This window comes from Schistocerca serialis, chromosome 4, assembly GCF_023864345.2.
Source record: "Schistocerca serialis cubense isolate TAMUIC-IGC-003099 chromosome 4, iqSchSeri2.2, whole genome shotgun sequence".
Taxonomy (NCBI): domain Eukaryota; kingdom Metazoa; phylum Arthropoda; class Insecta; order Orthoptera; family Acrididae; genus Schistocerca; species Schistocerca serialis.
The window spans coordinates 222,019,399-222,031,977 of record NC_064641.1 but is presented as its reverse complement, the minus strand read 5'-3'; the positions used below and the strand labels follow the sequence as shown (position 1 = coordinate 222,031,977).

Genomic DNA, 12,579 nt, shown 5'->3' with positions numbered 1-12,579 from the left:
ACAATCAACATATATCTGACACCTAAAATAATTATTGATAATAATGAAAGTATTTATGTTCTGACTACAATGTAAGTAGAGATACTCAAAAAAAATAACTGTTTAATGTTGCATTAAACATAAAATGCACCTTAGGTATGTTCCAGCTGAATCAAACTGTCTCCAAAATGGCTGCAGCCGTGCAATCTCTGCCTCGATAATAACAATTGACTGCTTACGGAGAGCTGCCAACATTGCAATTGGCACTGTACTCCCAATAGCAAAGGTAAATGTTGCGTATAGAGGTAACTGAGTGATATCACATGGCTGAATAATTCCAGAGGAAGAGAAACTAGAAAATATCAAACTATTCATCTAAATTTTCACACTTTTGTACATCCCTTGCTCCCATAATCACCCTGGCCTCATTCTCAGGTAACCCACTGCCCTCATCCCTCACCCAACAGTTTCTTCTCCCTCTGTCCTCACAATTCATGTCCTCTTTGGCTTGTGCCACTTCCCACTGGCTGCTAAAATCATGGTAGCCCATATACCTGCCACCCCTCCCTCCCACGTTTGTAGCAGGCAAAACAGCGGCCTCCCTCCGAGTGACCCAACCCCTGCGCTCTCTCTCTCTCTCTCTCTCTCTCTCTCTCTCTCTCTCTGTATCTATCTATCTAGCTATATCTACCCACCCACCTCACACTATATTGTGTGTGTGTGTGTGTGTGTGTGTGTGTGTGTGTGTGTTTTACTCTAGCTCATCACTGAAAGCTAGCAAGCTTTTTCTTTCTTTTGTGTGTACCTATCGACAACTCAATGCTTCCGCTTTTCGGTGGTCGCCTTTAATCCCAAAGTATATTCTCTTTCTACAAGAGCACTCCTAAAACATTTAAATTTGAGACTGGGCATTTAGAATGTCTGACATTTTAAGGATTCATGTGTAAAGTGTCCAATATGTAATTAAAAAAAAAAACCAACCTTCTGTTCATAAAATCTATCTGAATTCATTAATCTTAGATTTATATGTCAAAGTGCAACCTCTTAGACTGAATCAAATCACTTCTTTTGAGTGGCAAAATTATGAACATATTACTCTTGTTTGCATAGGACATTCTATCTCTGGGAAGTGGGTCACAGCAGCATACAAAGCAATGTACGTCATCCTCCTCCCATGAATTATGTGACCTGTCTCATGACATTATAGATGTCAAGCATAAACTGTCTTGCATTTAGGGATCAAAGGCAACTGGAAGCTGAAGGGTATGTTGCCCTGAAATACACAAAACGTAAAAATGCATAGAAACTAAGTTCCACATCATCTTTATACTCAACTGCAAAAAAGGCTGTACAAAAATCACTGTGTCCATGCACAGGCAAAGAGCATCAATGCATCATCTCAAATATGCACATGTAGATACATATAGTTAAGTACGCTCACAAATCCCCCTCATTCCAAATCAATGGCAGCAGCTATTACAGTGACTTTAGTTTCTAAATAATGTAGAGATCTGGAGAAAACTGCATTCAAACTTTGTGTGTCACTATACAGAAGTACAATTCCTTACTCACTAAAGCAAAACCCTATGGGAAGTTTAACAAAGGAAAAATGTTCTTAAAGCCGGTATTACACTATCAAATTTCTTTGTCCAATATCTTTGTCAAAGATATTTGATTGTGTAGTAGGGACTTTGTCAAATGTCATCCAATATTTGATCAAATCTAGGCCCTCACTGTAGATTTGATCAAAGAAATCGCTTGTCTTCTGTTCACTGCAATGTGACATGTTACCACATGGAGCGCTAGCATCGCTGCAGCGTTCTGTCGTCTGTAGTGTTTTTATGAACATTGCCGGTAAATACAATTGGTGTGTGCCGACAACTACAAAATTAATAGAGATGTCTGAAGCTGATGAGGCACTTTGCAACGTGAGGCACCCTGAATACAAAAACAGATTAAGAAGACTGGAGACCTGACCTGACCTGACCTGACATGACATGACATGACATGACATAACCCTCTCCTGTAGCAAGGAATCGGAGTGTTACAGTGAGCCTGTCTTCTGAAGATGTAGCAGTTCTTAAGTGAATATTGTGCTTTGTGATATGAGGATACACTTAACTGAGCACATACAGAAATGTATGCTCATCCATTCTTAAGTAATTGATGTACGACTTGACGTCTTCCACTGTACGCTCACGCAACAAGTTTTGTTGAATGCTTTTATCGTGTCGTCGTAAAACCCACGGCTTCACCCAGATTAGATTAGTTTTTCGTTCCATAAACCCGTGCTGAGGAGATCCTTGTGGATGTGGAACATGTCAATTTTTTTAAGCTGAAATAACAATACTAATAGTATGAATAAATACATCATTTGTTTCCATTAAAAATTTGTCAGTGGAGTAGGAGTTGGCCACTATTAAGTCTTTCAGGCTCCTTTTAAACTGATCTTTATTTGTAACTAAATTTTTTATGTTTGCTGGCAAATTATTGAAGATGAGTGTACCTGAGCAGTGGACCCCTTTTTGAACTAAAGTAAGTGCTTGTGCAGATCATTTTTGTTCCTGGTATTGTATGTATGAACTGAGTTGTTTGTTGGAAAAAGAGATATATTATTTAGGACAAATTTCATTAAGGAGTAAATATACTGAGAGGCAGTAGTTAGTATACCCAGTTCTTTGAAGAAGTTTCTACAGGACGTCCGTGAATTTACTCCACAAATAATACGTATTACACGCTTTTGGACTCTGAAAACTTTTGTTTGACTTGAAGATTTACCCCAAAATATTATCCCATATGACATTATGGAATGAAAGTAGGCGAAGTATGCAAGCTTTTTCATTTTTATGTCGCCTATGTCTGCTAACACTCGAATTGCAAATACAGATTTGTTAAGGCGTTTCTGCAGTTCTGTGGTGTGCTCCTCCAACTGAATTTATTATCAAGTTGTAATCCCAGGAATTTAAAGACTGTCAACCTCGTATTTATGGTTACTTTTTTCCCCCCACTTCTTTTCTGCATGTGCACACAATGCAATTGCGGTACGTGCAACTGCTGTGGTTAATAACAAGTTGTTGTCAGTCATCTTGAACTTTGACGAAAAATTTGATGACAGTGTAATACCCCTTCTAGCGCTACGTCAAAGATCTTTGTCAAATATATTTGACGGAATATTTGATCACATCTTTGATCAAATCTTTGACAAAGAAATTTGATAGTGTAATACCGGCCTAAGCAAATACCGGGTAATCAAAAAGTCAGTATAAATTTGAAAACTGAATCAATCACAGAATAATGTAGATGGAGAGGTACAAATTGACACACACACATGGAATGACATGGGGTTTTATTAGAACCAAAAAAATACAAAAGTTCAAAAAATGTCCGACAGATGGCGCTTCATCTGATCAGAATAGCAATAATTAGCATAACAAAGTAAGACAAAGCGAAGATGATGTTCTTTACAGGAAATGCTCAATATGTCCACCATGATTCCTCAACAATAGCTGTAGTTGAGGAATGATGTTGTGAACAGCACTGTAACGCATGTCCGGAGTTATGGTGAGGCACTGGCATCTGATGTTGTCTTTCAGCATCCCTAGAGATGTCGGTCGATCACGATACACTTGTGACTTCAGGTAACCCCAAAGCCAATAATCGCACGGACTGAGGTCTGGGGATCTGGGACGCCAAGCATGACTAAAGTGGCAGCTGAGCACACGATCATCATCAAACTACATGCGCAAGACATCTTCCACGCGTCTAGCAATATATTTTTTTTTTTTTTGTCTTCCAAGCATGTCTGTCAATTTTTTGCCTCTCTATTTACATTATTCCATGGTTTATTAAGTTTTCAAATTTATACTGACTTTTTGATCACCCGGTAGATAGCAACTTTGTTTCTACCTGACTGGCAATGCAACCATGAATGTTTATTTCTGTCAAAAAATGAAACAGTCATTCACCAGCTTCCAAACTAGTGCAGGCTCCACAAATAATGATAGTAAGACAACTTATCATTAAATGGCTCCCTCACTGTAGTGGAATACAACGTGTGCAGGATGAAGGGAGGTCTGAGAGACTTGCCCATTTGTCTGCAAAGAGAGTCATTTTAAAGAATGACATATTATGGAAAGGGTAGTTTCTACTCACCATATAGTGAGGATGTTGAGTCAGACAGGTACAACAAAAAGACTGACACTCGCTCGCTCACGCTCGCTCACGCTCGCGTGCGCACGCACGCGCGCGCGCGCACACACACACACACACAAATCAAATGCTACTCATACATTCATGACCACAGTCTCTTGCTACTAAGGCCACATTGGCCTTTTTGGTCAAAAGCTTACTTGTTTGACAGTCTTTTTGTTGTGCCTATTTGTGACTTGGCATCTCCACTATATGATGAGTGGCAACTATCCCTTTCATAACATTGTCATTATTCCGTCCTGGATTTCCCACTGTTTCACTTTAAAGAATGATTGATCTATCAACACCAAATCATAGCCTCCACAAAAAACCATGACCATGAAGAGAGGTGAGACTAACAATTGGTCAATTGTCATTTACACCACTAAAATGTTTCGCATACTGACCAATAACACACTGTATTTTTTAAACAAGCCACTTCTGAACAATACGTAGATGTATAAAACTGAAATTATTGTATCTGGTATCTACACCAATAAACTCTCCATACCTTGAAATTGATGTAGCGTAAATCTAAGCGGGATAAGTCTGCACCAGCTAAATTAACCCCCTGGAAACGCAGTTCAGCGGTGAATGGTGTGACAATGATGGCATTAACAACATCACGCCGGGTAAGAGGAGCATTATCTCTAGAACGTTGACCAGCTTGTATTAATGATTCCAACTGAGGAATCAATGATTCAATGCCAAAGAAGCGTGCCTCCTCCAATATTCCTGAACATAAGCAGAAACACACATAAATGAGGCATACAAACAAATTACTTCATTGTGATATAAAATATTTACTACATTAGATTGAAGCAAATCAACTTGTCAGATGACGAATTACATACACCGTCATAAAATACCGTGTGAACTAGCAGAAGAAGAAGAAGAAAAAGAAATAAAAAGATCAAAGAATAACTACAGGACTGGATAAATACCTTCTGGATTCACATTATTATCAAAAATTAGTTGTCCATTTCGCAGGTAGTTGAGAAGTGGTTCAAAGTATGTTGGACTTCTATCAATAAGATAAGCACCATTTTTGTCAACATTGCTAGGAGTCATTAAAAATCCATTGTCCCCCTCTGCAAACATTCTGTAATAAATCATATAACAAAACATCAAAAAGGCTCTTAATATCTCAATACAATAGAATTGGGGAGAAGAGGAGTTTGTGGCACAACTTGACAAGAAGAAGGGACCGGTTGGTAGGACATGTTCCGAGGCATCAAGGGATCACAAATTTAGCGTGGAGGGTAAAAATCGTAGAGGGAGACCAAGAGATGGATACACTAAGCAGATTCAGAAGGATGTAGGTTGCAGTACTGGGAGATGAAGCTTGCACAGGATAGAATGGCATGGAGAGCTGCATCAAACCGGTCTCTGGACTGAAGACAACAACATCTCAACTGATTTGCAATATTAAAGATGACAGAGTAAAAAATATACGTAATATTCGTATCCACAACATGCTTTTGATCACAACTTTATTGCACTGGAAAATAATACAAAATCAACATACGAAACTAATGCAACAGAACAGGCAAACCTTATTAATGTTCTGGGTGACCATGCCAGTAGCTACAGTACCGCCGGTATAGCTCTCAACTTCATTGAGGCATGCAAACCCTCCCGCCTGGCACTGAAGGTGCCTACGATAAAGTTGTGCCCCTGGGAGGGACTGCGCAATCTGGAGGCCTCAAAAAGCCTGTTCTCTTAGTATGGGATCAGTTTCGTTCTTGCACAACACTAGACGTTAAAAATAGACTGAATTGACTAAAGACTCAGTTTGCTGTAATTTCAGGTGGGCTAACTAGTTTACTTGAACCAATTGCCTTTATATATCAACAGACCACTTATGGGATTTATGAAGGAAGAGTTGAAAAATACAGATGCAATCTACATATTTTGAAACAACATTGTCAGAAAATAGAAGATACCTAGCATTTCTCAAGTTTGCAAGTTAGTCAAAGCTTCATGGGGCTCTATAAAAATTGAAACAGGTGATTAAATCATTTAAGTACGAAATCAGGAATGCACTGGTCAGTACCAAGGCGAGTTTATTGTATGGGAATTCAGATTCTGACACAGTGGCTTCAAATGTTTCTTCCTTCTACTCTGAGGATGAAAATTAAAAGTTTAGCTCTCTCTCCTGCATCGTCTACATATTTGATGTATGAATGGCTCTGAGCACTATGGGACTTAACATCTATGGTCATCTGTCGATGTATGAATATATATATATGTTATAACTGTTTTGTAGTAGAGGCATTAAGTGAGAAATTGTTTTTCTATAAACAAGTCTTAAGAAGTGGAGTGCCTCTTGTATACCAGTGCACCTTAACACCGCCAAATATGGTTAAGTGGAAGACACTCCCATCAGAAAGTACTACTGAGCTCATGATGTGACTGTGTTCTCTGAGCAGCATTAACAGTCTGGCAAACACTGTCTCTCTCCCCCCCCCCTTTATAGTGATTGCTGGTAGTTGCAAGCAAGAACATGCACATGTAAAAAAAATTGTAGTGTTTCTATAACCTTTGGAGAGTGTGCTGTTCAGGTCAGCTCATATTCTCCACTAACAATAAGTACTGAAGCACAACATGAATCAATTTTGTTTGCATATGTGGAATGGTCCATAGTAATACTCCTACCCACATTCAGACAATAGCAAATTGGTGTTTCCTTCATTCTGGTTTCATATAGTTTCCCATGCTAGTTCAATTATTGCTTGGAGCCAATCTTGTATTCTGAAAATGGATGACATTAAATGAAGACTTACAAAGAATTCACGGCTCTACAATGTCTGTCTGACACAGAAGATGGGTTATATTTTGAAGAATTGGATGAAGATCCCACTGTAACTTTAAATGATATGGAATCTGCAAATAATGGTAGTGAGACTGATACTGTAGTGATAGTGATGATAATGAACTTGATGCTGATATATCCAGCACAACAAGCTTCTGGAAACATCTAAAGAGACAGAGAAATCAAATCATTTGGAAAAATACAAAGTGCTTGATTTATATATAAAGTGACATTTTTAGATCCAAAGAAAATAGTGCACTGCCACAATCAATACAACAGCTGACTACACCATATCAGTCTTCTAAGTATTTTATTACTGACAAATTAATGGTAAAAATTTTAGATGAAATTAATCTTTGCAGCACACACAAAAACCCAAACAAAACATTTAATTTCAATGTTACTGGAATTATGATATTCATGTTGAGCTAGTAAAACAGAAAGTCTCAGAGATACTTTTAAAGTCTGATGACAACTTTGCATTTCAAAGACAATATGAAGCTATCAGACCCTGAGAGTCGAGATCATGACAAACTGTACAAGTGCTATAATTGATCATGTGAATAAAAAATGTCCTTCGATGGCAATGATTGAGAAGCTGTCACTAACCAAAGCAAGGCACCACATGAGCTGTATATGAAAGAAACTGAATAAATGGGGGTACTTTTAATTCTGTATGGCGAAATGGGGTTGGCACACGAAACTGAAATACATGGCAATCAAGAAAATAAGTCAAAATTCACATTAAAAAATGAAACAGATATTGGAGCATCTTGAAACATTATGATTGGTCTCTTAAGGCAAACTGCATGGGACCAGACCTACAAGATCTACTTTGACAGATATTGTACCTCTACAGATCTACTTTTCAATAGCACCACTAACTCTATTGTAACTGTTGTTCATTTGGTGTTTAAAACTATGTCTTTATACTTAACAAATGTTTATTAATGATGCAAATTTCACACAGTTTTGCATAATTGCAAAGCATAAAAACATTTTTACCCATAATTAAGAATGTACTTTTTTTCCCTTCAACATTTTTCCTGACATCCTTGAACATGTATGTTCTACTATGTTTTGTACAGCATATCTCCATTTATCAAGTATTTTGCTAGTTTGTCCAGTTTCTTTATAATGAGTGACCACCTGTCCTATCCTTACAGAGCATACCTAAGTATTTTGTGTACATCTATATTTTTAGCTATTCATGATCCCTAGATGAAATAAATAATAAGGGCAGTCTGGTCTAATACATAATGAGTCATCAATAAATTCCTGGAAGTGTGACATACGTTAAGGAGACAGCATCTCATGTTTCAGCTGTATATGTCAGTCACATGTTTTATCAAAAATGTGTCATTTATTGTGTGTGGTAGCTTACACTGTATTGTTTACTAGATTTACATAGCTCTAGTAGGGCTGAGGGAAAAAAATGTTTTGTTCTGTATATGTACTTTTTTTATATGATGTTGCAGCAACAAACTGCAGTGAAGTTTAAATCAAGATCTATGTTAAGTTGGAAAGTGACAGTTTCATTGCTAGTTGATGAAGCCAATGAATGTGCCATGACACTTTATTTTGTACTACACCCTGTTTTCTCAACGTGGTCAGATGTTTTCAATTTCTTAATATGCGTGAAGACATTAATAACAAGAACATTCTCAGTCCACAATCCACTATTGCTATGGAGGACCTGTTGGTTTGTCATACATCATTGTTTTGAAGTGATGAAAACCACAACATCTGTATCAAAATGATTAACTATCACGACTAGTTTCATGACACTGTAGTCACATCTTCAAGTAACAAACTACTGACCTAATGAAGACACAAAAATTGTAATTAGACTGTAAAACAGGAATTACTGAATTATTATAATGTTGATTAGCAAGTGAGGTAAATAGACCTTTCAATACGTGACGTGTAAAAAAACTTCCGTAAGGGTAAATAACAGAAGTCTCGTACATTCCTTCTTTTTTTAAACAAGCCACTTCTGAACAATACGTAGATGTATAAAACTGTCATAAAGCATGCAACCGTCACAAACAAGATAACTAATGGAACTTGAGAGAAAGATAACTCTAAAAACAAAAATTGCTGAGTAAGAAACAGCATCATACAACATGGCAGAGAAACCCAAACCTAAATGAGCTCACCGAACATATTGAACCCCGACAAACAGTGACAACTGAAAAATACGATACTTGAAAAAACTTTACTTAAAGAATTAATTCTATAAAATTTACATTGAAATAGTATAAGCTGCCCTTATATTTCAAGTAATTATTGTTGGCAGTAAATTCCACTATATTTTTCATGTGTGTTGGGGCACTTCACTCATCTTTTCCAGTGACAATCTAAAGATGCCACTTTTTTAACTTGTGTCACTTTTCTTGCCGGGATGCAATATGTAGTATATCTTCTCAGGTAGAGTGGTCAATACAACTAGTACAAACGAGACTGAATCAGCATGATCCATCTTAAGAATAATGCACAGCAGCACATACACAGAACCTGGGGAATCGACATGGCGGAGCAGAAGTTTAATTTATATTATGGAGAATTTATGGATATTATATGCTGAAAGGTGCACATCCCTTAACATTTTAATAAGTTGGCACTTTAGATTCTGGTACTGTAGTTTCTGTTTTAAGATATAATTACAATTTGGTATCTTTAGGTCAACAGTTTGTTACCTGATGATCTCACCATGTCATGAACGTAGTCCTGATTAATAAATCCCTGTAAGACAGATGATGTGCTTTCATAATTTGAAATTCATTGTCAGGGTTTAGTTGTCACTCATACTAAGTAACTTATATCTAATATTATTAATGTTTTTATTTGTTAGTGACAACAACTGTTTCTTATTTCATAAGACTTTCATATCACCTACTTCAATAACTGTACAAATGCATTATCACATTATCCCAGTTACTCTTACAGTTTTCCGTTATTTATGCTTCAGTCATTTCATTAATTTATCATCAAAATTAATAGGGGATAAAATGGTTCTTTTTCTGTCTACCTTCTTAATAGCCACTACTACACTATAAAACTTTTCCTGCATCTGTCCAGTTCCTACTCACATATCTTTGACTTGAAAATCAATATTTCATAACGAAACACAGTTTCTCCAATACTTCACTTCATTATGCAGTCCTGGGAAACCACAAGAGCAGATAGGAATGTTCCACAACAGCACAAGATTTCAAGTTTTTACTGAAAAGAATAATGAGCACATGCCCCAAAAACACTACCCATTTCTCCTAAAATATCCTGGTTATAGTGCACCAACAGAACAATTCTTTAATTACATCTAATAAAACAACAAAATATTTCCGAATAAAAGCATCTGAGTACTCATATAAAACACTGGAAACTCTGTGTACAAGTATCAACAATTTAGGGAAAGACAGATTGGCAATTACTGTAAAGAAGACATGCTAAGTTGTAGACAGGCACAATTAAAAGACACTCACACAAAACTTTCGCTCACAGCCTTCAAAAGACAAACAACAGTCATACACACAAGCAAGCAAGCACATGACCGCCACCTCCAGTAGCCTGAGCCACAATGCCCTTCTGTGTGCAACTTAAAGTGTCTTCTTTAGAGTAGGTGGTCAATGGAAGTGTGATTCCACCAGTCTGCTTTGACCTGCAATGTAATGGTGTTTTGGTGTGTGACATCAGTACAGTGCAGAATTTTGAGTTGGTCGTGTTTGCAGATGTAGTATTTGTTCATGCCCTCTGATGGTGGATGTGGACATGCTGAGTTTAACATGTGGTATTGGCTTCATTTGAGTTTTGGTTGTCATTGTGCTAATGTGGTTTCAAATTTGGTAGTTCGTGTAGTAACATGGGTTGTGGAAGGGTTTTCAATGAGTTATTAAGGCTGTTTTTTTGTTGGTTATGTGCCTGGTGTTTTTGTCAGGTCCAATTAGTTTTGTTTTTGTTGAGCACAAAGAAGTCTAATTTTTTAATTGCTTTTTTGTTAGGTACGTATATGACAGTGAAATTCACAAGAATTCTGAGATGAATGACGATATGATGTCTGACATACAGTATCTGCAGATGTATTTTGAATATGTTGTGCATCATGTTTGTGGTGACAGCACGAGGTTGGGTTTGGTGAACAACCTAGGTGGTGGTATTGATGGAGGCTTTTGTTGGTAAGCAACTTTTGTTTTGGATTTATCCTATAGTAACTGCGATATTTTGTGTGTTGTACATTTATGGTATGTCAGTTGTGTTTTAACTGATGTAATAAATGTGGGATATTTGGATTTTGAGTTCTACTTTTCTGAGCTGTAGGTACTAGTCTTTTGGTATCGATAGCTGCGGCTGAGCTATATAGGTCACAGGAAATTTCTGATTCCTGTGGTGGGTTTGTTGATGTAGCAGAATGTTTTAACTTAATTTCTTTTTTATATTATATGTTTTGCGATGATATGGTGTTTTTTTTATTGTTGTATATTCAGCTTGCCCCACCCTAAACCCCCAACTTTCTGCAGTTGTCCTGTTAGTTTCATTTTATTTTTGGAGTGAGAAGTTATTGTGTCATTTTTATTTATTTTTGTTCATGTCTGTTCTCATGTGTGGGTAGTGACATTGTTGCCATTTTGTATGCACTGGAAGTAGTCGTTTGTCACGGTTCGAAGCAGACATGTGGAATTGGACACTTCTGTAATGTCATGGTAAGTATTAACTCACATATTTCCTCAGTAATTCTGTGTGTTTAGAGTACTTACACTACCCCTGTTCAGGGAAAACTTTACTCACATGCTTACTCTGGTTTATTTTTAACTGCATGAAATTATTCTTTTGAAGAAATTACAAAAAAAATTGTCACCTGTACGTGTTTACTATAAGATAACAAATTTGTTACCCTGATATTGGGGGCATGTTTCAATACATAACCAATTTCAATATGTCGCGTAATGACTATTATTGTACACATCTTAAGAGATTCTTACCTTGCTAGCATGCTCATGGGTTCCTTTGTTACCAATGTGCTCCTTGACGTGGTGAAGTATTTTCCACCTACATTTAATGTCACCCACTCTGTGTTTGACTTGCTGCATGACGGCGTTTCAGTTCCAGAACTAACAGGAACGACCTGACTTGTTGCTGAAGTAGTGGCTGGTTTCACAGGAATAAAACCTTCCTCTTCAGAAACGTATAATATATCATCATCTCTGTAACAGAATAACATTATCCAGAAAAAAGATTAATCAGCATGTAGAGGTTTTCCAAGTTTAAGCTAGTTGGCTTAATCGCACAAACTAGTCCACAACAAAAGTCGCCCACGCTCCTTGCACAGATATTTAAACAGCATACATCTACAATGGCTGTTAAGTTAGTGACATTTGTTTATTTTTCTGTGGGAACAAGACACAAGAAAATTCTCTGCACGTTATTCAGGCACTTACCTAATAAGCTTAAGATCATCAATTTCGCCACCCTGAGATGTGAACAATCGTTTAGCTGTAAATCCAAATTTTTGACTCGCTGCTGTCAGCAGTTCGTCCAGCGAATGTGTCACTAAAAAGACCTTAAAATAGAAAAAAATATTTTAAAACACTTTACGTAAG

General features: G+C 37.1%; 1 protein-coding gene across 1 annotated transcript in view; it reads right to left on the bottom strand.

Moving 5' to 3' along the window:
* LOC126473986 (BTB/POZ domain-containing protein KCTD9) overlaps positions 1-12,579 on the bottom strand; it is a 42,511-nt gene that overhangs the window by 29,743 nt on the left and 189 nt on the right. The window contains exons 2-5 of the mRNA XM_050101373.1: positions 12,418-12,539; positions 11,962-12,183; positions 5,112-5,269; positions 4,679-4,902 (exon numbers count right to left, since the gene is read on the bottom strand). Coding sequence (XP_049957330.1) covers positions 4,679-4,902; positions 5,112-5,269; positions 11,962-12,183; positions 12,418-12,539 — 726 coding nt within the window. The remainder of the gene's footprint in view (positions 1-4,678; positions 4,903-5,111; positions 5,270-11,961; positions 12,184-12,417; positions 12,540-12,579) is intronic.